This window comes from Neolamprologus multifasciatus, chromosome 12 (assembly GCF_963576455.1).
Source record: "Neolamprologus multifasciatus chromosome 12, fNeoMul1.2, whole genome shotgun sequence".
NCBI classification, from domain to species: Eukaryota; Metazoa; Chordata; class Actinopteri; order Cichliformes; family Cichlidae; genus Neolamprologus; species Neolamprologus multifasciatus.
The window spans coordinates 18,832,127-18,858,483 of NC_140450.1; the positions used below are offsets into that span (position 1 = coordinate 18,832,127).

At 41.7% G+C, this 26,357-nt stretch overlaps 2 protein-coding genes across 2 annotated transcripts in view; both read left to right on the plus strand.

Annotated features, from left to right (window-relative positions):
* LOC146506798 (sodium- and chloride-dependent GABA transporter ine) overlaps nucleotides 1-6,325 on the plus strand; it is a 60,718-nt gene extending 54,393 nt beyond the window's left edge. The window contains exon 13 of the mRNA XM_085181216.1: nucleotides 6,221-6,325. Coding sequence (XP_085037342.1) covers nucleotides 6,221-6,265 — 45 coding nt within the window. The 3' untranslated portion in view covers nucleotides 6,266-6,325. The remainder of the gene's footprint in view (nucleotides 1-6,220) is intronic.
* A 412-nt stretch (nucleotides 6,326-6,737) lies between these two features.
* wscd2 (WSC domain sialate O sulfotransferase 2) lies at nucleotides 6,738-25,056 on the plus strand. Its single transcript, XM_085181218.1, has 8 exons — nucleotides 6,738-7,125; nucleotides 10,524-10,638; nucleotides 12,529-12,713; nucleotides 15,537-15,658; nucleotides 15,729-15,903; nucleotides 20,152-20,316; nucleotides 20,411-20,611; nucleotides 23,291-25,056. Exons 1-8 carry the CDS (start codon nucleotides 6,738-6,740, stop codon nucleotides 23,641-23,643), a joined length of 1,704 nt encoding a protein of 567 aa, XP_085037344.1. The 3' UTR covers nucleotides 23,644-25,056.
* Nucleotides 25,057-26,357: the final 1,301 nt, after the last annotated feature.

A 26,357-nucleotide genomic window follows, 5' to 3' on the forward strand; every position in this document is an offset into this window, starting at 1 on the left:
CCCAGGGACTCTAAGAAGGCTGGGTACTCTGAACTGCCACTCGGCGCATAAGCGCAGATGACAGTCAGGACCCGTTCCCCGAACCTAAGGCCCAGGGAACAAACCCTCTCATCCACCGGGAAGAACCCTAACGTACAGGCAGCAAGCTGAGGGGAGATTAGAATTCACCCACCCCAGCCTGCCGCCTCTCACCAGGGGCAACTCCAGACTGAGACAGAGTCCAGCACCTCTCCAGGAGACTGGTTCCAGAGCCCAAGCCATGCATAGAGGTGAGCCCGACTATATCTAGCCGGTACCTCTCAACGTCACGCACTAACTCAGGCTCCTTCCCCACCAGAGAGGTGGCATTCCATGTCACAATTGCCAGTCTTGGTAGCCGGGGATCAGTCCGCCAGGGCCTCCTCTCCTGGCCGCCGCCCGGCACACAATGCACCCAAACCCCACAATGCACCTCCTGCGGGTGGTGGGCCTGCGGGAGGATGGGCCCATGTCCCCTTTTTGGGCTGTGCCCGGCCGGGCCTGGCCACCAGACGCTCGCCCTCGGGCACCCTCCCCGGGCCTGGCTCCAGGGTGGGGCCCCGGTAACCCTATCCCAGGTAGGGTAAACTGTTCCCTCGATGTTTTCCTCATAAGGGTCTTCTGAATCACTGTTTGTCTGGTCCCTCACCCAGGACCTATTTGCCATGGGAGACCCTACCAAGGGGCAAAAGCCCCCAGACAACATAGCTCCTGGGATCCCTGGGACACACAAACCACGAACTCCACCATGATAAGGTAGCGATTCACGGAGTTTTAAATCCTATATGGTGCTATTCCATATGTTGACAATATTTGTAAATATTTGACAAATAAATCATTGAGTTGACCTTGAACTTTGGTGGATGAAAGCCAAATATTTGTGGATTATTAATCTGCTATCATCATTTATTTACACACATGCTGATTATGTCAGCCTGAAATATGCTCTCAATAATAAAAATGGTAGTGCTGGTCCTCTTGTAAACTTTGTATCCTCTTAAAACTTGGCTAACATATGCGTCGTGTCATCATTATTTCTGTCACGTAAACCTCTGCTGAACCTTACGGTCTGTGATTACATTCATACACTGATTGGCTGCACATCATGGAACCTCTATAACTCAATTCAGAGCTTTTATCACAATGTTTAAGTTACATGTTGCAGCGTGTCCAAAGGTTTGTTGCTCAAGCCTAAAATGAAGTTAAACAGATAATTCTGAAAAAGTCTAAACACACAAAATCTAACAGCTTACATTATTCGCTTTTAAGCAGGCCATCGTCCCAAGTCAGTTTTAACACACTTTTAATCACACGTACTCAAATTCTGTCATACTTTTATCAGATAGTTAACATTTTTAAAAATATCCAGACATACAGAGGTTCTAGACAGACGAGCCAATAATAAACAGCATGCATTACAAGGCAGTGCTGATAGTGGAGCATTATATTTAGAAACTTTATCACAGGATATGTTAAGTGATACTTTGAGGTGTCAGGAACCTGCTGGATGTGATGGTTCCTAGTTATGTTGTTGGATTTGGGAGAAAGTTTAAAATTGAACCATTCGTAATAAAACGTTTGTGAGCAGAGTGCTTTACTTCATGGGATTTGTCGCCGTGCGGTGATTCTTGCATCTTTGCTGATGAGTTTCCTTGTGAGTGGCCACCACTAATGAAGTGTATTGGGCATTAAGCCAATCACTAATGTGAACACACAGTGAGATAAACACAGTTTTAATTAAAATGGCTTACAACAAGATGGGAAGCCAAAACTGTAGCACATACCACAGCAGCTTTTGCCAAACGCTAAAGGAAGAAAACTGCTTTGGCAGTATAATCCTGTTGTTACTCGACACAGTCATGTTCACACTCCAGTTTTCAGGGGTCATGCGCTCCTAAGAGTTGCCATCTGTGCTGAGCGAGCCACTTGAATCTCTTCTGCAGATCAGCAAAACTTTGGCAGTGGTTTATTTGAGCTTTCTCAGTTTTTACATGAGATGGATCTTTTTCTAGACTGCAGATGTCTTCCATAAAGTTTTCATTGAAAAACACCTAAAACCAATGTTGAAATAAACACATTTATACACTGTATGCTAAAGAGGAGCTCTCAATAACTCCTCTGCTTTGACATTTCAAACTGCAATAAGGCAACTTTGCAGCCGGATGAATGGAAGAATCTGCGCGTAAAAACAAACATGCTTAGTAATGTCACCGGGGGAGGAATGCGATCTTTAGTTTGATGTGATTTGACAGTCATAGCTAATGCGCACTGGCAGGCCAAACACACCAGGAGAGCGGAAGGACGGGCCCCAGGGTGAGGGGAGGGTCAGGGCTGCTGCCGCTATCATTGTTAACCCCCTCTGCTGCTAAAGGAAAGAAGACGTCCCACAGAACGGCTCTTTTACAGGATGGGACTCGAAGTTGTACAAACAGGGACAAAGAGGGCATTTGAAGAAACCTCAAATGATTTCCCCTCCCAGTAATGCTGGCACCAGAGTCCTGATAACCTCTTCTTCCTGCCACTGTTGATATTGCTAGTTTCCATCACAACAGTGTGTGTTTCCCTCGTGTGTAAACGCATTGTTAATGACTGTCCTTGCTTTTTATTTCCCCCCACTGCGGACCAAACACAACCTCGCTTTACCAAACACTTGTTTTCCGGTATTTTTCCCATTTAAAAACTGTGGGAGGATATCATAGCTGATTCCGTACAGTTGATTTGCACTTCACGAACTGGTGAAAAGAACGAAAGCAAAGCAAATTGGCAACCTGGAGAGGATCTGCAGAGTCATGTAACATAACTGGATATTTTTTCTGCCTCTGTCATGACTAAGTATAACAGGTCTAAAAACCAAATCCACTAAAGATCACATCTTGTTGGGTGTGAAATAACTTTTCTCTTCCTGTCCTGAATCAGAGCAGTTATGCAAAATCAAGTATTGCATAACCACTCTAATAGAGCCTTTTTCCTGCTGGTATCATCTCTGTCGCAGCATGGTTGTTTTTACCAGTCTTTAACTGCATAAAGTATTCTAACAATGTGGAGAGGCGGTTGCTCAGCTTATGGTCAGTTTAGCATGTGGGCGGTGTTTTGTTTATAGCTGTGAATATGCATTTATTCAGTACATTTTACAGCAATAAACTGTTTATGGACAATATTTGAATCTTTCATCAGGAACATGAAAATTGATGCTGAGCTGAGAGGATGAAAAGACTCTCAAACCCGATCTGTGCACTTCAGGTGATCAGCATCAACATTTAACAACCTGCAAACAAAGGCAGAGTAGAGCGCAGATATTTTATTGCTGATTTCTTCCCATTGCTCCTTGTTCGAAGCCACCACTTGTCCGTGCTAGTTGACAGTTGTCTGTTTCTTGACTGTAGAGGTGAAACATTCATTCCTCTCCTTGCCCAACGAGTCCCATAGGAAGAATATTTATGGATTGACTTGTGGCGGCGTTTGCCTGCAGCAAAAGCAAAGCTGGCCGTCCGCCTGCTTGCCGAAGATTAACTTTGACGTTTCCGTCCTGAAATCCTCTCTGATTAAATATTTGCTGGCTCATTTAATATGAATGTGAATTAATGGTCAGTCAGTGAGTTTGTGCCCACTCCACTGGAGTAATATCGGTGATCTGGCAAAAAAAAAAAAAAGACCTCCACAGCTCCTCCTGTCTCTTGTCTGTCTGCATTTCCTTTTTCTTCGTGTGTCTGTTTTATTTAATTCTGTTCTCCTATTTTCTCCCAGAAGAAAGGATGCGATTAACTAAGCTGCAAAGTACGGTGGGATCATACTTGGGGTCAGGAAGGTTAGCCAGTGTTATTTGGTCAGTCAGATCTTCACTTTTGTCTGAAATATCTCAGCAAATATTTATAATCTGTCTCATTTTGTAAAGATTTTGCATCTAAATAGTGATCCTCTGACTTTTCCTGTGAAAAATTGAATATTTTACCATAAAAAAATCCACACAGACATATATTATATTAACATTAACTTGTGCTGGAACTGGCAGAGTTAGAGGCACAGTAAAGTGTGTACTTGCCTGTTTTTTAAACATGGGACTCATGCAGCTTCAGCATGCATCCACACTTTTGTTACTGTTGCTGGAACCTGCAAATTAACCACAAGTAGAGCTCAGTTTCACTTTGGTAACTGGGGAGGGGGGACCATGAATTATTAACAGCAGTAATTATCCTTTGTGTGTGGTCCTGTCGCGTTCATGAGAGGGAGAGTGATTAGATGTCACACGTGTCCGTTTGCTCTCATAAATCCATTTACTATACGATTCAGAAGAGAACGCTGATTTTAAGCTGCGGCAAACGTAACAGCCCCACTCAAAGCCCCCGTGGCCTTCAAGCAGCCTGATCTCAGGAAGGACCGGTGCACATTATTAGACTTGTGTTTTTGTCTTTGGTGAGGTAGGGGTAGTAAGCATGATGTAATACGCAGTTTGATTTTAGACCGCATAACCGACATGATTCAGCGTCTCCTGGGCAAACAGTTTTCGGTTTGAAACAAACACCAGCTTGTTTAGCAGTCGCCGAGTCGTCCAGGAATATCTTTTCTCCATCGACCGGGAGCGAAACACTGACGCAGGAATGATAAATTATTGTGGCTACAATGTGGAGTTGGAGTGCAGTGTTTATACAGCTGTTGAGGAATTATCATACTGCGTTATTGTGGAAAAGAGGTTGTTTCGTGGGAATGAAAGGATGACATTTCAGGCACGTTTAAAGGAAGAGTTTATTATCGTACTTGTTTTCTTAGGGGGTGGAAAAATTAACAGGCAGAAGCAGACTTTTTTGTTTGTATACAGATCAAACAATAAAGATGTTAATTAAGTTACAGACAAAGGAAATTAATGCATTTCCCCCAAATGTCAAACAGTTTCTTAAATCTCTTGTGAATTTGTTTGTTCATACTCAGCGACTTGGCACCATCAGAGATTTACTTCTAAGATGTTATTTTTCGGACATTTTTTGAAGCTCCATTGTTTGTTTTTGTGTCCTCGTAAAGCTGACGTGAACATGACTGCAACATCTCAGAACGTCTCGTGTTTTTATCTGTGGAAGAGAGATCTGATCCTAAAAATGAACAAAATACACAATAATCAAGATGCGGAGAGAATGGAAGCCATCCTTACATCCAGGCAAAGTTTTGAGAGACGTCAAACAGGATGAGGGCCGTCTTTGTGTCAGGCTGAAGCACATGAATGTAATCTTTTTCTCCTTGAGGGTCCCAGAGTCGTCTTAGACTTAGAGGGGAAAAGAAGAAGGGGAAGTGGGGGGACTGCGGTGCCATTTAGGTTTCAGGTGACAAGTCTTCTGCAGATTTGTCCTGAGGCAGACAGACAGAAAAGTCACATGGGTGAGTGTCCCTTCAAATGTTCTGGAAAATTCCCTGACCTTGAGGAGTGTTGCGTTACACCATCCGACTGTAGCCTCTGGGGCTCGTCCCAGAACAGAGACTCCTTTGAGAGAAGCTGCAGAGAGTTTGGAAAGTCGGGATACAGCCATCCCGAAACCAAAATGGAGCAATCAGTAAATCTTAAACAGAATCATGAAAGCATGTGTTTTATGGATGAACACCCTTAATCTTCCAGATTTTTAACCTCTGCATTCTTTAAAAGCTGCTTTTTTTTTTGCTCTTTTTCTGTCATCTACACAAATGTCTTTAATTCCCACAAACTCCCACAGGCAATAGATCTTAAAGAAAATGCTGCGGGGTAGAGCTTTGTTTTATTTTTCCTGTCCTTTCTGCTTAGCTTAATTTATTAAAGATAATAAAGCACTCTGAGGCTCGTAGAGTTAATTTTTTATGACTGTTTGGCACAACGGTTAAAAACAGAGTCGTTTCCAAGATACGTAATTGCTTTGAATCCTGTTATTTAATTTTCTGTGCTTGTCTTTGTTCCATCTGGTATTTCTGTTTGCTGTGAGTTTATAGAAGAATGAAGATCGCTTGCATTGCAGAACAAAGTTGAACTGCATGGACCAACAGTATTGTAAAGGAAATGCTTCAGTGTTCGGCTTCTGTGTCTTTTCTCGGATTGATTTGTAGCTTTTCAAGACGTTTTAGATCTGCCTTCTTTATCCTTTTGTAACCTGCACATGTTTTTTCTTCCACTCCACATGTGATGAAACTGACTCAGGTGTATGTTTATTCTCCCTGTGTTTGTGTGTGTGTGTGTGTATCTTCACTGCAGATGGTAAGTCACGCCCTTTCTCTCCCGGATCATCTCAGTGAATAGCCGGCCGCACAGAGCTGAAAGGATCTCAGCTCAGCTGATAAATAAAACCCTCGTCCCTCCGCACAGTGTGGGAGAAAGTGCCACTGCGGTGCTGGTGTGGCATCTTTGTAGGCTGATAACTGAAGTGAAAGCAGCGTTTGAGCGATCATCTTTCACCTGGAGCCGCTCACCTTTCAGGACGTGGCCCCAGAGCCGGCTGTCAGGGCAGGTCTGTCAGTGGGAGCAGAAAGAGATTCTCACAACCGGCAGAGCAGCACAGATGCAAGCAGCCTTCCTTATGAGACTGGAGATTTATCCACAAGGGAAAAGACATGTTATTTTTTGGGTGACCTTCATGCAGGTCTAAGACTTTTTCATTGACTTTTATCTTTGCTTTAGCTGGTGCCCAGTGGGGCTTTGTGTGGTGTTGACTCTTCATCTTTATGATTTTTCATCACTGGGCGAGTGTGTCTGAGTGGCTGGGAGAGCCAGCATGGCCAAGCCTCTGCTGAAGATACAGCGCTACTTCCGCAGGAAACCTGTGCGATTCTTCTCCCTCATCCTCCTCTACCTGACCGCCGGGAGCCTCGTTTTTTTGCACGCTGGCTTCGTCGGGGACAACGGTCCCGGAGCCCGAGGAGGCCGAGACTCTCTTATTGCTTCGGAGATGGGCAGCTGGGCTTCATCGGACACTCGGGGACTTGGCCTCATGAGTAGGGTGTTTAAGGAAAAACGGAGAAGTGGACGGAGGTTCGGTCCCCCTTGGATGAAGAAAACTAGACAGGATGGCCTTGGGATGGTGGGCAGGGGGCGAGACTACACCAGCAACTGGAACCGCGCGCTGAAAGGACGCAATGCCAAAGACCTGGATGATGGAAGAGGTGGGTGAAAACCGCTGTTGCAGTTGTGCACTTTTTTTTAGCTGGGGAGTTTTCCAAATAAACCATCTGAGCCACAACCTTTAGTTTCTTTTACATCTCAAAGCAAGTTAGCAAATGTCTCAAATGTTTGTTTATATGTAAATCTTTTAAGCAGTTTTAAACAATATGGTTCAGTGGTTAGTCCTGTCTAGGGTGAACGCCGAGTCATGCATTATGTCAGCTGGGAGAGGCTCCATTTGTCATATATGTTATGCTGTTATCGCACTTTTCATTTACCTGTTTCATTTTTAACTCTTTTCAATATGTTGCAAGAGAAAAATGCTAAATTGGCAACATAGCAGCAGCAGTGGTACAAATGCTGAACTTTTTATTGCAGGCCGATTCATAATGGAAGCTCACTGGCATACTCACAAGCTGGTTTTGTCCCACTTTGTGCTAAAATGAAACAGATCCCAAAAATTACAAACTGCTGCATCTTAATGACTTGACGCTACTAGCTGTAATTGGTCATGTGGGAGATCTCCTCAGAGTGGAGTGAGATGATAATTATAATTATGTCTTTTCTCCGGAATAAATCCTTTAAGGATCTCCCCGTCTCTGTGCTTCAGCTGTAGCTCCTTCACATGTTCTGCACATGCTCACATTTTGACTGATATGACAACAACCAAACGATTAGACGATTGTGGGATTAACCCCTTTATCTGGCTCATGTGCACAATCCCGTCTTAAAAGGTTTACATGTAAACTCAGCGCCAGCTTATTAAATCATAATGTGTTATGGAAACACTGGTCTAAGGCTGGGATGTGTCTACCTGCAGCTGACATCTCTGAGCTTGAACAGGACAAAGATCTTTTAAAATGAAACATGGACAAATTTGCTCCTGGCTCTGTTTTCTCTTCCTCCTCTCTGATTTTCGTATCGTGTCTATAACTTTCTTTGCTCTTGGATGAAGCACAAACATTTGAAATCAACGAAGTCAACAGTTCATATTTCTGCCATATGTATTTATTAAGTAAAAAACGACCCCTGTGTTGCTCCTATCTTCATGGCGAAACACAGGAGAAAATTGTAAACTAGTTAAGTCCTTAAGAAAAAAGTAGTAACACCATTTTTTCCCCTCTTATGTTAACATGTAACATTTTACCCACAGTCGTTAGATAAGTGCAAGAAACTCAAAGAGCAACAGCGCCACAGAGGGAGAATACAAAACAGCATGAATTCGAAACACTCGGGTGCCACTACTGAAAGCTAGAAACATTTTGCTCATCAATGGGAGTCCAGAGACAGAACTATCACAATTTCACTGGTGAAATGTGAAGAGGCTTTACTCTCTCTGTGGGATGTTTTCAGCATCTGTGCCTCAATTACACTTCACAGCTCATCTCGTGTTACTACACTTTTGAACTCTTATTTAAATAAAAGGAATCTATATGGCAGTGAAAAGGTTTGTTAATGGGGAAAAAAGCACCTTTATGATGGAAATGCACGGTACACTTGAAAATTAGAGGGTTAAGTCGCCTCAGAGTCGAGTGGAATTAAAGTTTAACTACCTGCTGTACAGGTGGGAACTTTTTTTTACCTTTTATTTTGTATTTCAAAATATTATTCCCTTTGTGTTAAACCTGTAAAGCAGATTAATTGTCAGGTGATTTTTTGAGTGGTGCTTAAAAAAGAAATAATATTCCCGTATCGTTCAGCCAGCGAGAAACCCTCAGTTCAGCTGTGATAATCATCTGCTTCACGCACTGGCAGGGAGATAACTTCACTGGGAATGAGCACATGCTATCTGGCTGTTTCTATTTAATCATCTATAAAATCCTAAAATAGACACTTGAAAAAAGCGTAAATAAACAGACAGATTTTGTTTAAACTACCTTTTAGTGATGTTGGTTCCTGTTTTTTTTTTTTTTTCTCCAGAGAAGCTGTACAGCCAGGTGGGAGAGCTAAACTGCCATAAATATGAAACATAAGTGTGAGGGACTGCTGCTCCATCTGTGTTATGTGTGCTATGACAACAGCAGAGTTCCCTCCTGATTTTTAACTCTGGGAAAGACTCCCAACATCTGTAAGCGTGAAGCGGGTCATAATCCCTGAGTCACAGCACAGTAACCTGCTGTGAATTCAAATTTAGACTATAAAACAATGCACAAGTGGTAATAACCTTTTTTTTTTGCCCCCTCTGCATTCAGAGGGAGCAAAGCAAACACGTTTACAATGTACACTCAGCCACCCCACGCCTCCACCCCCACGCCGCCCTTTTCTGAAACTCTAACCTCACGGGATTGCAGCCGAATGTGATGATAGAGTAATTAATAACCTCAAAGCTATCTTTTGCGCTCGTGCATCCAGCGCCACTCATTAATATGTAGTGTTTAAGAGCCTTTTGTCTTCCAAAGGTGGCTGTGTTTGGGTCAAGAGTTTTTCTCCCCTTCTCTTTTTACTCCAAATGTAATAATTCACCTTGGCTCCAAATTTAATTTGAAGGGAATATTGCGATAAGATGCAGACCACGGCGCATAAGCACATTTTTGCTGTGTGGGCCAATTGCACAGATGTATGCTGCACAAATAGACAACAGGAGTTGGCTGGAGAAAGGATATACTCGGAGCACTATGGAAAACGTGATTCACCAGCTACAATGAGGTCATTTCGGAAGATGCTAAAATGATTGAAAACAATAATTGTATCAGTTGCATCTGCCGTTTCATCCTTTACCTTTGTGTAATGCGAAGCAGACGTGTGCTATTCAAAACAAGAGATGCTGTTTCATCACATCTGCATTTCCCTCCATCAAAAAGCAGATTATTTTCCAGCTCAACAATAGGTAGATTACCATCCGCTGCAGTGCACAACATGCTGCTCAAATGCAGGCCTGTAGACCAGCACAATTAAGATAATGCAGGAGACTCTATGCTTTTTCCCCATTTAGTTATTAACAGAGGTTTAAAGGGGTGATGGCAGAGCACAGATGGTGAGAGGTTTGCTGGTAGGGTCTGTGTAGCCCGGTTAAACACGAGAACGTTGTTCTAATGAGAGGCAAGAAGCTGTTAGAGGGTCATTGTATGCCTCTGCAGAGGTTCACTAGAGCCCAGCCCCCACACACTTCTGAAAAATGCAGAGAGATGACTGCCACTACAGTTACAGGCCACTAGAAGGGGATATCTGTCTTTATAAATAAATAAAGCTTCTGCCCCAGTTTGGACTCCCATGTGCAATGTCACCACAGCGTGACGCTGTGTGTGAGGACTCTAATGTGGATAAAATTCACCTCTGACACTTCTGACAAAGGGTTTTGATTGCTCTGTATGAGCTGTTACGTTAGAAATGTAATCTCATGTACATATAAGTTATGTTTTCTCTGCGCACACAACCAACTGTGTTTTCTTTCCTTTTTCAGCAAAGCACATCGGCTGCTACATTGATGACACTCAGAAAAGAGCTCTGAGAGGAGTTTCCTTTTTTGACTACAAAAAAATGACTGTATTTCGTTGCCAGGACAACTGTGCAGAAAGGTATGACAGTAGCAAACAACAAAAAAACTCATCCATTAGGCAAGTTCTTTTTTTTGCTGTCTTTTGATTCCTACTGAGAAATAAAAAAAAAACCTCCACTACAAAAGAGCTGAAGGGGAGATAAAAAACCTGCAGGAGATCAAAAGGTACTTTCCCATCGTAACTGAGCTAAAAAAGCAAAAAATAAATAAATGAAAGAGAGAGAAAAGCTCACGAGGAAAGATGCACAGTAGACCAAGCAAGATGACCTCCAGGCCCATTTGTGGCTGCACACAGGCTCCCAATCATATCACATTTTTATATCACATATAACAAATCCTTCACAGTTTTTGAGTTCCAAAGTTCATTCTTGACTCAACGTGACAGAATATGTTTGCTTATGGTGTGAAAATGTTTAAAATGCTCTTGAAATGGGCTAAAGTATGAGCCAATGCTCCACCACAGACCACATGATATTTTAGGCATCCAAGTCCTCCCAACTTCGGATCTGCAGTTTCAAAAATACCCTTTTTCTATTTAATTGTGGCCATGGCACACAAACAACTTGCTGGAAGAACTTAATTGGACTGCCCCTTCCTCGGCCTCCGTTCAGCTATGGCCACATTAATCTGTTACTGCGGCCCAGGGCGAAATGAGCTAACCGGACCATTAACCTCCCTGTTTGTGTACGTGAATAGTTTTCCTGTGCTCGAGTAGAACATTGAACACAATGTACAAAACGAAATGACACAAGCAACGTGATAAAGACTTTAAAACTAGATTTTGACACGACCTCTTCAGGCCTCTAAGATTATGCAGTGCTCAGCTTTTACTGTGTTTTAGTTCTGCATATTATAAAGAAATGTGATTGGTGTTTTGTTGAAACACTGAACTGCGGTTTTGAGTCACGCTGGCGTTGGTTTATAATTAAAGCCCATTCATTAAAAACAAACAAAACAAAAAGCCTCAGGCCGTTTATTAAATTACATTTGCATTTATATCATGTTTTATAAGGTAAAAAAACATCAGTCGGTCTGTTATAATGCAAGTATTCTTTCACTGATTGCCAAAAAATTCTGTTTTGTTTTAGGTTTTTTTGCACTGCCACAGTTTTCATGTAGTAAAAATACACGCTCCAGTTTTCAAGCCATTCATCTCCCCCACTTCTCTTCCATTTGTTTCCCATTATCCTCTCATCCCGTCTCACTCTCCGCGATACCTCACCATCCTTCCCTCACCTCTTTTTTTTTCCCTCCTCCCTCCCTGTGGAGTACCAGGGACGGCTCTATCGAATGCACTGAATTACACCCATGACTGATTCACAGAGCAGAGAATAGGAGCAGAGAGAGATGCCTGTTTTCAGCTCCTTCTCCTATTAGTTCTTGCCTCTTGCAGCCACGTTTGCTAGAGTAGCGGGTTAATAAAAGCAGACAAACAAATGTGGGGCAACACATCGTAGGGGGGGGGGGGGGGGGGGGGAAGGGGGTTGGGTTTGATTGACAGCCTGGGGATTTCTCCTGTGTGAGGTATGCATGTTCGATGTCTAATTGCACCTGAAAAGCCTTCTGGGAGTCAGATCCTTTATCAGGCAACAGTACGGAGAGGAGAGGCCCTGTGTGATAAATTCTAGTATACTGCACACATCTATAATTGGCTTTGCTTAAGAGGCCTGCAAAGCACATAGGTTTTCTCGTTTTCACAGCGATGCATTATTCTTGAATAATATTTTCATGCACAAACCACATTAGGGGTTTGTTTCCATTGATTACAGCTCTCCCAGCTGCTCCAGAGGATGAACTGTTTTTGCCTGTGGAGGCTTAAGGAACATAATGAAGGCTCAAAACGATCACTTAAACCTCTCTGTCTCCCTACGCTAACAATGCTAATCCCTTTTTTTCCTCTTCCCTCCAGGGGATATATGTATGCAGGCCTGGAGTTTGGCGCAGAGTGCTATTGTGGTCATAAGATCCAGGCGCCCAATGCTTCAGACAGCGAATGCAACATGGAGTGCAAAGGAGAGAAGAGCAACGTGTGCGGAGGGGCCAACAGACTGTCCATCTATAGGCTGGAGCTGAGTCAGGAGTCAGCGCGCCGCTGTAAGTCTGGCATCAGCATATCCAATAACACAACACGTCAAGTGTTTACTACTGTTGATATAAACACTCTATATCAACACTGACAGGTTCACAGTCTAAAATAAATGTGAAATGAATCCTTTAAATGGAACCTTAAAAAAAGTTTAATTTCATTATAAATTTGCCATAAAAATAGAATTTGATATTTGAAAATAAAATATTAAACTTGGGTCCCCTTTCTAAGATGGATCTGATTGGATATGAGTGTCCTGAGAGTCTGTACTTAGGCACAAAGATGTAATTTTGATTCAGGAGTGTAACACCCGCGGCTACTTTGAGGGAAAAGATTTGTTTTATTGCCACAGTCGGGAGCAGGCTGCTCTGTTGTGTTTACCTCTTTCCCCGGAGAGCTGCTCTACCTACACAGCCCAGCCGCCTGTGGTCTTCATCCTAAACACCGACTGCCTGCCAGTGGAAAACTTCAGTCTTGGGCGAAAGAGCTGATTATCAGGAGTTGTAATGATCTTATAGTATAGAATATGCCTAATTTTTTGATCCCCTGCTGGATCACTTACAAACTAATGAACAGTGTTTATTTCGTATGCTAGTTGCATTTTAATCGAGAGAGACAGAATGTGAACCAAACATCCAGAAAAATCTTTTCTTTGTAACAAATTCAGCAGGGTGTCTAAAAATTATTTCTTCTGCTATACCTGTTATAAAACTGTGGCTTTCTTTGTTGCTTTGTTGTGGGAACTTTTTTCTTTATAATCTAAAAAAGTCCCGAACACATGGTGAGGTGATTCTACCCACCCTTTCCTTTTTGCATTCGCTCTTCCTTTTTCTCTTTCTTGGCTCCTGCTTCTTGGAAATACTGTGAGATCAGAGAGAGTTACCATGCAGCTATGTGGTGAATATTTTCACAGCTCAACTGGTGTCTCCAGAGGTGTGCACTACAAAGCAAGATTATTAGGTTAGGGCGGTATTTCAAGCTTAAAGTCAAGGTTCTCATTGTGACGAAGCTTTTTGCTGAACAGATAACCTGCACAGCAGGTTATGATCACAACATGCTCCAAGTCCTGAAGGGAAACATTTTATAGATGCAACCTAATAAAAATGTTGGCACAGCTGAAGGAACCTGCTAAAAGACTGCAGTACAAAACTCGCCATATATAGTCACAGTTCAGTAGATCATGCATAAAATGAATACTTTTATACTCGATCCTAGACCTGATTTTACTCTGCTGAAACCATGGCTGCTAAACAAAGATTAGGACTTTGACCAGTCTGTGATAAATCAGTTGAAATAATTTCACTTTTCTGGACACACTCTAATGTAATTTCCACATTCCTGTTTTGGGGTATGGGCCACTGTAAAACCTGAACGCCCCCAGGCCTTCCTTTTGCTGTTTCATTGTTACAGCCCGTTCTTTTTCAATCTCTATCACCTGCTCTCCTCATAATGTCTCTGACTGAAGCAGGCGGCACAAATGCTCAAATGATAAATTTTGAGCGGACGAAAAGTCTAATAATGCGTCCAAATCCTTCTTTTATGTGAGAAGCGGGAAGCCTGGATTAACAGAGACAGTTGATAGCAACCGTGGCGATATCCGTTATCTCTGACTGGGGGTTTGAGAAATTGTTGAGCCAGCTGACACAAAGAAAGTTTGGCTATGCTGAACCTGCTTCACAGTGCACCCCTCTGTTCCTCTGCTGTTTGTTTGTTATTATTCTCATTTCTGCTTTTAATCCTTCTATCTAACTGCTGCGCGAGCACTTCATGTCAGCATTTTCACCTCTAACCCCGATCTAATGTCATGTGAGGGCTTCTCAGAACATCAAAGAGGAAATGGAGGAAATGTGATGTGCTAGCTGTTTTGCGAGCTTTGCCGAGTAAATCCCAGCTCTTAAAAGCTGTAATAGCTGAGCACAGATGCATCGTTGATGTACTCTTTGTTATTCAGACCTCATTTTCTGTGATAGCTGGATGGATTTAAAGCTGCAGCATGTTAAAACACAGAAAGGTAACACAAACAGGATCCATGGAGAGAACGTGGCATTAAAAATGCAACTTTAAGTCAGAGAACAAGGTCGAAAATAAATAAAACATTTAACACACACACACACAAACAGCACTAGAACTAATTTATAAAGGGGATATTCTCTTTTTTTTAAAGTCTGACACCACTGATCACTAATAATTCCTGTAAAGGAAAGGAACAAGTGCTCAATAGTCTTGTTTACTGGTAGTGACATTATAAACTTTGAGAGGAAGGAAAACCAAAGAGACGAAGCTCCATTTGCATATTTTACTTGGCTATGTCTGAGCAAGCAAGGTGTCTTCATCACACTGTCTGTCACAGTGAAAAGCAGCACTTGTTTGGTTTCTCTCCTCTGTCATTAATTCTTAACAGTTTGTTGACAACAGAGACATTTTCGTAAGTACTCTATACTGGCGCTGCTGACAGGTTGACAGCCTGCAATAAATGTGAAATGGATGTTTAGATTTCCTTTAGCAGTCACTTAAATCTGGGTGTCACCCTTTAAAGTTGTGGTGCAGTGCGAGAAACATTTCCATCGTGAATAAAAACTAATTTATCTTTTCAGTTAGGTTCAGCAGGCTGGAAAAAAAGGTCAATAACAAATTAAAATAAGGTTAAAAAAAAGACCTGCACATGAAGGAGAAGAGCAGCTTTTGTGATGTGTTGTCTTCACCAACATCAGACCACAGAGAGGATTTGAGGTTGCAAGTTATCCCAGGGACACGAGTGCTGCTGTTAGTTTAGGATCTCTGTGTTCTTTCGTGTTGGTAAGTGACAGTCTGGCTTGTTTTGTCTGTTTCAGATGGCAGTGCCATTTTCAAAGGGTGTTTCCACCGGCCAGACAATGTCACACTGGCTCTCCCTTTCAGCGCGGTCATCCAGAACATGTCTGTGGATAAGTGCGTGGACATGTGCACAGAGAGGGTGAGTGGATGTTGGGGATTTGTACGCTGCGCGAGTGTGTCTTCAGTGTATAATGGCTGTTGTGTTCCAGGAGAAATCGCTGGCTGTGCTCGCTGGAGATCGATGCTACTGCGGATTCCCAACGCCCCTCTTCTCCCTGCATGAGCTGGAGGACGAGGGCATGTGTCTCAATCTGTGCCAAGGGGAAGAGTTTGAAAGCTGTGGAAATGACAAGTACTTTGTCGTCTACCAGACACAGGTTCAAGGTAAATTTTAGTGTTTCCTGGCAGCGGCTGAAAAGCCACACATGTGTTGAAGCTCAAATGTTGGCCACATTCTGTTGGTGGGAAGTCCAAGTCAGACTCTGAGGTTTAGCACATTCAATTTAAAGTATGATAACACATGTGGTATTCAAGTGCAAAGTGTCAGCATGAGCCTGAACTTTGTCTAACTTACACATCGTGCAAAGTTTGCAAAATGATTTTGGCACTGACTGTTCAACCCTGAACTGTAGATGATTCCACGTATGAGATGCATGAATCTGTGGTGGATTAAAGATGTGATCATGCAGTGAAGAAGATCATTTCAAAAATCACAGAATTTAAAAATCGACAGTTCTTCTCCTGCAGCTTTGCCACATCTGTTCTTAGCCCCTTCAACCACACGTGCATCTTACACTCTAATATTAAGTTAGTGCTGTTTTGGGCCTAGCATGGAATTCAACTCAACTTCCTCATATTTATGTATTTACTGGCACAGTTGCTTACTTTCTATGTTGACTGCATTGCTAATTATAGCACTCTGTGATGTGCAATAAAAAAAGTTGTGGTTGTCTTCCTTATTAACTCACACTGCTACATTTGGACTACTCACTGGCCTTCTAGCTTCTACTACTTGCATGTGCCTCTCATTTAGATAAGATGCCAACTTCTGTGTTGAGCTGCCCAGAATTCACAATGGTGATCATCACTTGTGATGAGAATGGGATCTATAGATCAGATCCAGATCTGTCCCAGCAGTGATAGGGATTAGGGAAAAATCCCTCGGAATCTAGATGCTGGTGATGGAGATGAAGATGGAGGCTTGGATGGAGCCTGATATGGGAGAGGGGAGGAAGCTGGTTGCATGAAGGCATCTGGAAAGGAAAATGAAAAATCTGCAGTGATATTTAAAGTACATGGAGTAGCGGCTGATTGGCCTGAAGAAGGCGGGCAGAAAGACAATTGGACTTGTGATCTTGCAATGAGCTTGACAGTGTGGGAAAGGGGAACTGATGTAAAGCTTAGATAAGTTACCAAACATCCGAGAAGCAGACAGATGTTTGAATACAGATCTTTCTTATTAAACGTATGTGTAAGCTTCATTTAGACAAGTTCATGTTTTTTAAATTTTGTAGGCAAAGTCCTGAAACTTCACTCTTGAAACTTCTACTCGTCTAAAATGATGTCTGATTGGTCGAAGTGCCTCTTGAAAACAGAGCCCAGAGGAGGTGCAGGAGTGTAGTTCCCTCTTAGACCACTTGAATTACAACGTTATCGTGGATTTTTCTCAACTGACATGAAAACTATATCACCTGCGCTAGTATCAATTATTTAATTCCTCTGCTAAGCTAATTCTGAGCTGCAGGTACATTTTGAGTACCTCCACACTATCCAAAAGCTATCAGCCCGGTTTTTAGGAAACTTCATGGAGTAGTGGGGCTAAAGGAAGAGATAATTGACTTCAGAACCACATAAAGAGAAATGGATAAAGAGGTGGGATTCATTTGTCTAGATGTCAGCTTGGCACTCTCACATTCAGGTACAGACGAGATCACCAAGACTAATTTAAAGGAGGTGGCTTTAGTTGTACTTCCAAATGAACTCCATAGTGGGAGCATGATCCAGCTCAGAGGCTAAGAGGTGTGTGCTGACAGTCTGAACAAACACGCCTTCCCATTGCCAAGCACACTTTGCATTCAGGGAGAATGCAGTGTGCACAGTTTTTAGCAAACTGAAGTGAGGGAAACAGATATATAAATACGAATGTTAGGAGTAAATGTGTTATCTATGCTTCTTCCCCAGACACATGTGCTCAGTAAGCAGACTGAATGTTCTGGTGTGGTTTGCAGTGACGCACTTTGGTCTGCTTGGAGAGTTCCCTGTTTGACCAGAAACCAGATATTGGGGAAAGGCTGCAATTTATGCAAACTCATCGACTAAAGAGCAGTGAACTAATGTTACGAGTCCTAGGACTAGTTGTACCAAAGTAACAAGTGGTTGGTTGGTTATAAACATGACTTATAAACCCTGTTATAAATTTCCACATGTTCCTTTGTTCTAGTGTCCAGCATTGGCTATACTTACTTTATGTCAACAACAGACGTAACTCGTTTTCAGTTTCAAACTGAGATTCATTCAGGAGGCTTCACTTTCAACCAGTTAATATTTCAGGTATCTCACAGCATAAATCACAGCCTCAGAGTTACTTTTAAATAACTATGATTGTTCTCATTTGAGCTCACAACATCAAATGAATTACAAACTAAAAAAACCTCCGGCGTCACACTTTAAACCTTAACCCAGTCACAGCGTTAACACTATCAGCACTGTGCCATATGCCAAGGGTTCAGCGTCCCAGTACTGAAAATAAATACACGCAATCACACACACAGATTATCGGTACATTATGAAGCTTAAAAAAGCGTTGTTTGTAACATAGCTCCTGCCTTTTTTTTTTCTTAAGATGCCATGGCAACAGACTAAACTAAGATAAACAGCCGTGTCCCTAAAAAGACTCATTACACTAGTGCTAAAAGGTTGTGTGTGTGTGTGTGTGTGTGTGTGTGTGTGTGTGTGTGTGTGTGTGTGTGTGTGTGTGTGTGTGTGTGTGTGTGTGTGTGTGTATGGTTTCCTGGTATACCAACCTGAAAAACACACAGGAATGAAGACATGAACCACTTATTCATATGGAGTGGGCAGGGTCCCTACCTTAGGAAACCCAGATGCTATACACCAAAGCACTTTGGCTCCAATTTAATTAGTTTCTCTCTCCATTTCTGTCATGAAGTAAAAATAATAACCTTCTTTTTGCACAACAGGTATAATTATCCCACTGTGCCTCCCTTTTTCCTAATACTGAGATATTTTGCTTGTTATGAGCTGGAAAAACTAAAAATTAATATAAAGCTTAAAACTACAACATGTGAACAATTTGGGGAATAAACAGAAATAAAAATGTCTTAGCATTTTGTGTGCGCGCAAACAGGATGGAAGTGTGAAAACACCCGAGTGTGTCCACGCAGTTTAAGCAGGAGCAGAGGGCACTAAGAAAAAAAAATGGCTGTGATATTATTGTCTGGAGTTTGCAGACATGCACACGAACAGCAAAGGGAGGGGTCACATATGAGGAAGTCACACTTCTGAGTTCTTCTGCGTGACCCCCCCCCCCACACACACACACACACACACACACGCACTAAATTCTTATTTTCGTGCCATTATGCACACTCGATGTTGCAAATCATCCGAACGTTATTTATAACTTTACATTTTATTTGTTTTTTTTCCTTTTTTGTAAATTTGCAAATTTTTAAATAGTTTATGCTCTAAAACGTTTACTTAAAACAATATCATCATGAACGTTCTTGGATTTGACTGTAAAATCTTGGGTTCCAGACACATGCATGCTTATCGCTGTATTTCTTGTTATTCCAAATATTGTTATGAAACTCAAAAATCCAGAATAGGTCTGTCTTCAGTCCAGGCGTTGTTGTGGGCAGTGTTTCCTTAATGCAGTGGCAGATGTGGCTTGGATCAGCAGAGTCACATTGCAGTAAACAGAAATGGAGGTTGCTGTGAACAAACAAAACAAAAATCAGCTGCTGTGGGAAATGAACTTCATGTGATCATTCTTGGCAAGCTGAACGCAGAAAAGGGAACCTGTCAGAGGTCTGAATGTGTTAGCTTTAAATCTGGTTTCAGGTGGAAAAACCAATTGTTTACCACACCACATGGTTTTGGCCCCTACACCCTACTAGGGAAGACAGCAGTGCTGTGAAGCTGAGAAGTTGTTGTCCGGTTTGTGACCACTTGCAGTCAGTTGCTTTGTTCACACAGTGTCTGAGAGAGATTGCAGTTGGATCATGAATATTTGGAGACAGGTTTCATCCTGTTGCAAGTTTTAAGGAGATTGTTTTTACACTTGCATGACTGAGACATAACTCAATAATTCAAACCCTAATTATTACAAAATCGAATACAAATGTTGTATATCTAAAAGGTGTAATAGTCTGGATGGAAACAGACAGGTCAACTTGAGTTGTTGGGAGACTGTTTGAAGTTATTAGGTGACATTTTGTGGAGAAGAATATAATAAAACATTTCTTCTTTCTATAATAATCATCCAAAGTTGAAACTGAATAATTCTGTGTCTGTTATTACAAAACTGTGTAAATACGCAGGAAGTGACTGATTTTCAGTATTAATTTTAAACTTTGAGGTTCATTTAATCGGCTGATCCTTGTCCACTGTCAGATAATCGGTGCATGGACCGGCACTTCCTTCCCACTCGTGCTAAGCAGCTGGTGGCCCTCGCCAGTTTCCCTGGAGCTGGCAACACCTGGGCTCGCCACCTTATAGAGCTCGCCACTGGCTTCTACACCGGCAGCTATTACTTTGATGGCTCCCTGTACAATAAAGGTATGCCTCGGCATGTTTTTGACACGATTCACAGACGCTCAGCCATGAATGCACCACTGTGGATGCTATAAAGTCACTCTGGGCTGTTTCACAGGATTTAAAGGGGAGCGCGACCACTGGCGGAGTGGGAGGACAATATGCATTAAGACACATGAGAGCGGCAGGAAAGAAATCGAAGCCTTCGACTCCAGCATCCTCATGATACGAAACCCCTACAAAGCCTTGATGGCAGAATTTAACCGGAAATATGGTGGACATATTGGATTTGCCTCCCAGGCCCACTGGAGAGGGAAAGGTAAGCTGCTGAAATCTCTGGAACAGTGAATATTATGTTGCATGGAAGTCTCTCCGTCATCATACTATGAAGAAAATGAAAATAAAAGACTTCATTAAACTGAGGCACTGAGGGCATATTTCATTTTTTTTGTACTGATAACATTGTGGTGAACAAAGTTTGAGTAAAGCTTCACAATAAGTAGAAACTGAAACACTGCAAAATGAGAGAAAAACAAAAGAACTGATAAACTGTGATATAGAAGGGCAAAGGACTGAGGAAATGCAATCAAACTCTGGCCTTTTTTAGCGGTTTGACCTGCACCAGTGTGGCTGAGCGCAACATTTTGTCTTTTGAAAATCATTTACACCATTGAGCCACAGCATCAGCAGTCAGATAAATTAGAAATGTTAATGATAAGTCTGATTCAGATCTTCATTCTAGGTTTAAATTGGGAAATATATGTATACATGATCTGAATACTTAGCAGTTTACTTTGTTTCCTTTTTTATGCTGTTAGCTGCAGATGTTATCAGTCAGAAAACGAATATGTTTTTTAAATACACAGTTTAAAAAGCTGGTGAAATGTCTTCCATCCAGGGTGCAGTGTGAGTCACAGTTTAATTCCTCTTTTGTCCACTTGATGCTTAAAATAATGGATTAAGTTTATTTTTCATTAATAACTATGTCTAAAATATAGGTGACAGCTTGCTAAGATGTCTTTATATTTCAGGCAAATTTTGCTCTTCCTATTACATTCTTCATGTCTTAGTAACCGTGGCAACCGCTTTTGTCTCGTCCCTGTATCGTCTGTCTGACTTTATGCGAGGTTTCATCGAGAGTTGCCGACCCAGCAGTTGTCTCTCTTTGTGGAAACATCAGCACATTTGGCCTGCCATTTCCAATGAGTGTTTATTCCCTCTGTTGTTTGGAAAATGATGCAGTGACATCACTAAAGAGAAAGGCTTTCTGACAGCTGCCACTTCGAATAGACGGAGAGCAGGTCAGCGTGACATTGTGCGCAGGGCCCCACATGTACGATTTGATGCATTCACCTCCGCAGAGGGAGACTGCGGGGCACAGATGATGTTACAGACACTGATGCCTTCCAGCGTGGCCCCATAATGTCAGCTCAGGGGCAAGTGCAACTTATTTTGGAGGTCATGCCATTTTAGAAAGCACAGTGAGTTATTTTCCACTGTTATCTCGTAGATTTAGCGGCTATAAAGATGCCTTTTTTGGGGTAATCTGTCAAAAAGATACTGTCTGTGTCTTCACTCTGAAATGAGCAGAACAGGATTTTGGAGAAAAAGTTAAAATACTTTGATGTTTTTTATTGTTCTTGGCATTTCTGCACTGCTGGTTGTGTTTTTGGGTGAAATTTCTGATATTCTGTCCACTCTGGCACTAAAGTTGCCTCTATTATTGGTTTCTGAGACATTGCAAACTCAGCAGACTTTAAACTTTATCGACACCCTCTCCCAGCAGTAAAGATTTGTCCTTATGCAGCACAGCTCCTGCCAGCTCCCACTTTTTATGGGCCACTAGATGAAGCTGAAAGAAAAAGTTTTCTCACAGCAGCTCTGCAGTTTGAATGACAACCAAAAATGTCCGGACATTTCAGAAATTACTTAATGTGCCCTCCCTGCCTCTGGAGTTGAATGACATCAGTGCTAACACAGCTAACACAGCTCTCACTTCCTCTTAACTCTGAGCCCACGCTGACACTTTGACTTTTTGTACCGAAGTTCATTTTACCGAGAACTTAAATTTTATTCGAACAGACAAAACGTACATGCACTTAGCAATACAAGCTCTTTGACAATTATGACTTAATAAACTTTGGTAACCGCTTCTTCGTCTAAGGTGAAATCTCAAAGTGCAAATTTTCTGGTGTTAATGGAGACGGCTCAGTTCTGTTATTTCTTTTCTATTATCTTTCTTTCACTTACACTTTTGGTTTACAATTGTTTCATCATTGTCATGCAAAAGCCTTGAGCCACCCTTTCTGGTGTTTTTTGAAGTGCTCTTGAGCACTTTGAAGTGGCTTTCTGAAGGTCTTTCAAGGTTTTGCTTTGGAAATTGGCTGCTCCGTCACTTCTTTTTAATTGCAGTCTGCTATAGCAGTGCTTTTTGTATGTTGACCTATGAGTCATTCAAGCATAAAGGCAACAACTCAAAGGATGAACCAGTGTGTGTCAATACATAACAGACAAACTTAGCAAAGAACCAATTTTAAATTGTATCTTTAGGCACTTTGTACTAGCATGCTGACAAAAAAATTCATACGTTGTGAATGAAAAATGCCAAACATAACACAGTTAATTAGGACAAAATAGTATTTTTGCAAGAGCAAAGAGCTATTAGCCAAAACTTGGTATATCGCAGCATGGTGTGCCGTGTGTCTTTTAAAAACAGAAAAATTAAGAAATTGAAGAAGTGGAAGAGAAAAGAAGAAGTGTCAGGCCTGAAAAAACTACAGCTGATAAACAATATCTGAAAGTCATTTTCTTAAAGATAGGAAGAAATCCAACAAAGACCTGACACAGTACGCCAGAGGTGATCCATCTGCTGTTCACCGGGTGGCTGTAGATGTTCTTCCTGCTGTATTTCAGTCTGTACTGTAAAATGCCCTTTAGCTTGTGCATTGGTACCCAAAACCCTCATTTATTTACGTTCTGTGGCTTCTTTGTCCTGCAGAGTGGCCCGAGTTTGTCAAGAACTATGCCCCTTGGTGGGCGTCCCACACGCTGGACTGGCTGCATTATGGGAGGAACGTCCACGTGGTCCACTTTGAGGATCTGAAGAGGGACCTGTTCACCAAGCTCAAAGGAATGGTTGAGTTTCTGGGTTTGAAGGTTTCTGAGGATCGCCTGCTCTGCGTCGAGGGCCAGAAGGACGGGAACTTCAAGCGGTCGGGGCTACGTAAGCTCGAGTACGACCCGTATACTCCTGAAATGCGTTCAAGCATCAATGAACTGATCAGAACAGTAGACGCTGCTTTAAAGAAAAGAAACATGTCTGGGGTTCCAGAGGAATATATGCCAAGATGATAAATGTGAAGACCTCTGTTTTCCTTTTTATTTTGTTAGTTTTCCTTTTTATTTCTGCACATCTTGTAGAATTTCATGAGATAAATAGATTTTTTATTGCGTTAGATGTCTATTAAGTCATGTAGATGGACACCTATTTCATTTTTTTCAGTCATCTGTTTCCTTTTAAAACGAAACTAAATCAGCTTCATGCATTCATGGAGTAGACGTGACAGTTTTAGCAGGCAAGGTTTGTGTTTCTCTCATTTGCTGAATGAAAAGCACTCCTTATCCTGCTCTATGCACATGTGCTGTGTAGGCATGTGCACATGCCTTAACACAAAGAAGCTACAGTAGCTGTGACTACAGAGGGGCTCATCTGACTGTGCTGACAAAAGATACGATACAACACTGCAAAGTGTGTTCAGTGAGCTTATTTTGTGCAAAAGAAAAGTCAAAACATTAATTTTCCTGCTGCTATTACAGTTACAGAACTATTTTATATAAGAAGCTCACTGAAAGCTGTATCTCTTTGTTAGGGGGGGAAATGCAATATGCAGGGTATAACTACCTGATGGTGATGATACTGTGTGTTTCCAAGATTTTGTAAGGTGTTTAATTCACTGTATGTACGAGAAATCAGAAGGTTATTCAAGAAGCTGAGTTATCCCTTTCGAAGAGACTGACTCAAGGAGAGAAGAGGATTAATGTCTGCGGCATTTATTTATCTCCCGTGAGCAGCGCACACGTTGATTCATTTGGCTGTGAATATGTTTTCTTAACACTGGACTCGATGCAGAAATCCAAAAAGCACTTCGGTGTGCAACACCTTCCCCAAAGATCACTGAGGAATTAGGCATTACACTCGTGTAATAGACTGGAGTTTACCTTATAAGTAGTGACTGTTGTAGAGGTTTATTTATGAGAGCTAATCATACTGAATGTGAAAACTGTCTTTTTTCTTTTTTTTTACTGCTTTGTTGTAAGAAAAGCTTTGAAACCGTTAAAAGCTCGTAATCATTTTCCTATTCCTTGTTAAAAAACAAAAAAACTCCAGCAAACCTTTGTGCAGCACGTCTTAAAACGGCACTCGATCTCCTCTGCCGCTTAAACACAAACAAATACACAGATTGATAAATCCAAGAATAAAAAAATAACAACAGCACCGGTGATTGAGAGCCAGACAGCATTAACTGACTTCCATTTTCAGTATAATAAAACTATATTTTTATAGTGTATGCTGACACGTTCAAAATATTTGTATTGCAACAGGCAAACGGGAGAGGTTGTTTCTATTTTTAACACATGCTTTAAACTTTATTGGCTCTTTGCATTTATTGACAAGCCGGCACTTATTGAACAGGTGTCACATTTGAATGTATTTTCTATGGAATGAATGTAATGTAATATGGCCCAATAAATGAGTGAATCCAAGGAGTGACTCATGACTGAATTTTTAGAAATCTGCTACAATCTGTAGTAGTCTTAAACATTTTTATTAATATATCACATACCATATCACAATAGCGATCTTCCGGTGACTACAGGTAAGAGAAAAAGTGTTTTCCTGCTGTGACCCTTAGGCGCTCTGTAGTTTTATGGTTCAGTGTGCACAACAAGGCTTTCCTGTAAACCTCTGAGAGCGCAGCCAAGAGAAAAACAAGACTAAGCATTGACAAGCGTTCTGCTTCGTTACCTAAAGCTATAAATACTAATGTCATGTGCTGCTAACATGCACGTGCTAATTTTTTTTAGCAGGTTAAATATCAAAACAGGTATATGAAAGACAAACATTGGAGACAGATTTGCCTTCAGAAGTGCTCAACAAGGGGCTGGAAACATTCTTTAAAGATTTCGGTCCATATTAGCATCACACTGCACATCCATGATGTGAATCTCCGGCTCCACCATATCTCTATTGGTTTGAGAGCTGGTGACTGTGGAGGCCAGCACAGTAAACTCGCTGTGATGCTTAAGAAACCTGTTCGAGATGGCTTGGGTTTTGCGGTATGGTGTGTTATCCTGCTGGAAGTAGGATAGAAGATAAGTACACTGTGGTCATAAAGGGATGGACATGCTCAGTGACAACATTCAGGAAGGCTGTGGTGATCAAACAATGCTCAGTTCGTCCAAAGTGTGCCAGGAAAGTATCCCCCACACCATTACACCACCAGCAGCCTCAACTATTGATAAAGGATGGGATGCCAGTTTCTAAGGAAGAGCAGCTGGTTTGCACAATGTCTACATGCATAAATGCGCATTAATGAGCAGTTGAACAGACCTACCTAATGATGTGGCCAGTGAGGACACAATAACATTCAAACTGTGTTTATAAATTAAAATAGTACAAAATGAATATAATACAAGTGAAAACTCATTTAGCTCATTTAGAATGTGAAACCAGAAACACATCTAAAGAACGTTTGAACAGAGACATCTTTTTCTCTCTTTTTAGCAACACTCTGTACATGTTGGAGAACTGAGAGAACAACCTGCTGCAACATAGAAAGCAAACAGTTTCCCAATTCTTGCTTGATCCAGGAATGCACCTTGCAAACCAAGGTGCAATTTCTCTTTCTTTTTTTTCTAGCAGGAAAGAGGGTTATGTAAAAATGTAGGTTATTCTTAGGAGGATAAACAGTCTTATTTTAAACTTTGCTGTAGTAAAAGTGTGTTGTTATGTATGTTTCCTGAAAAGAGTTGGGTCTTTTCACTCTGTGAGGATTCATTCTCCA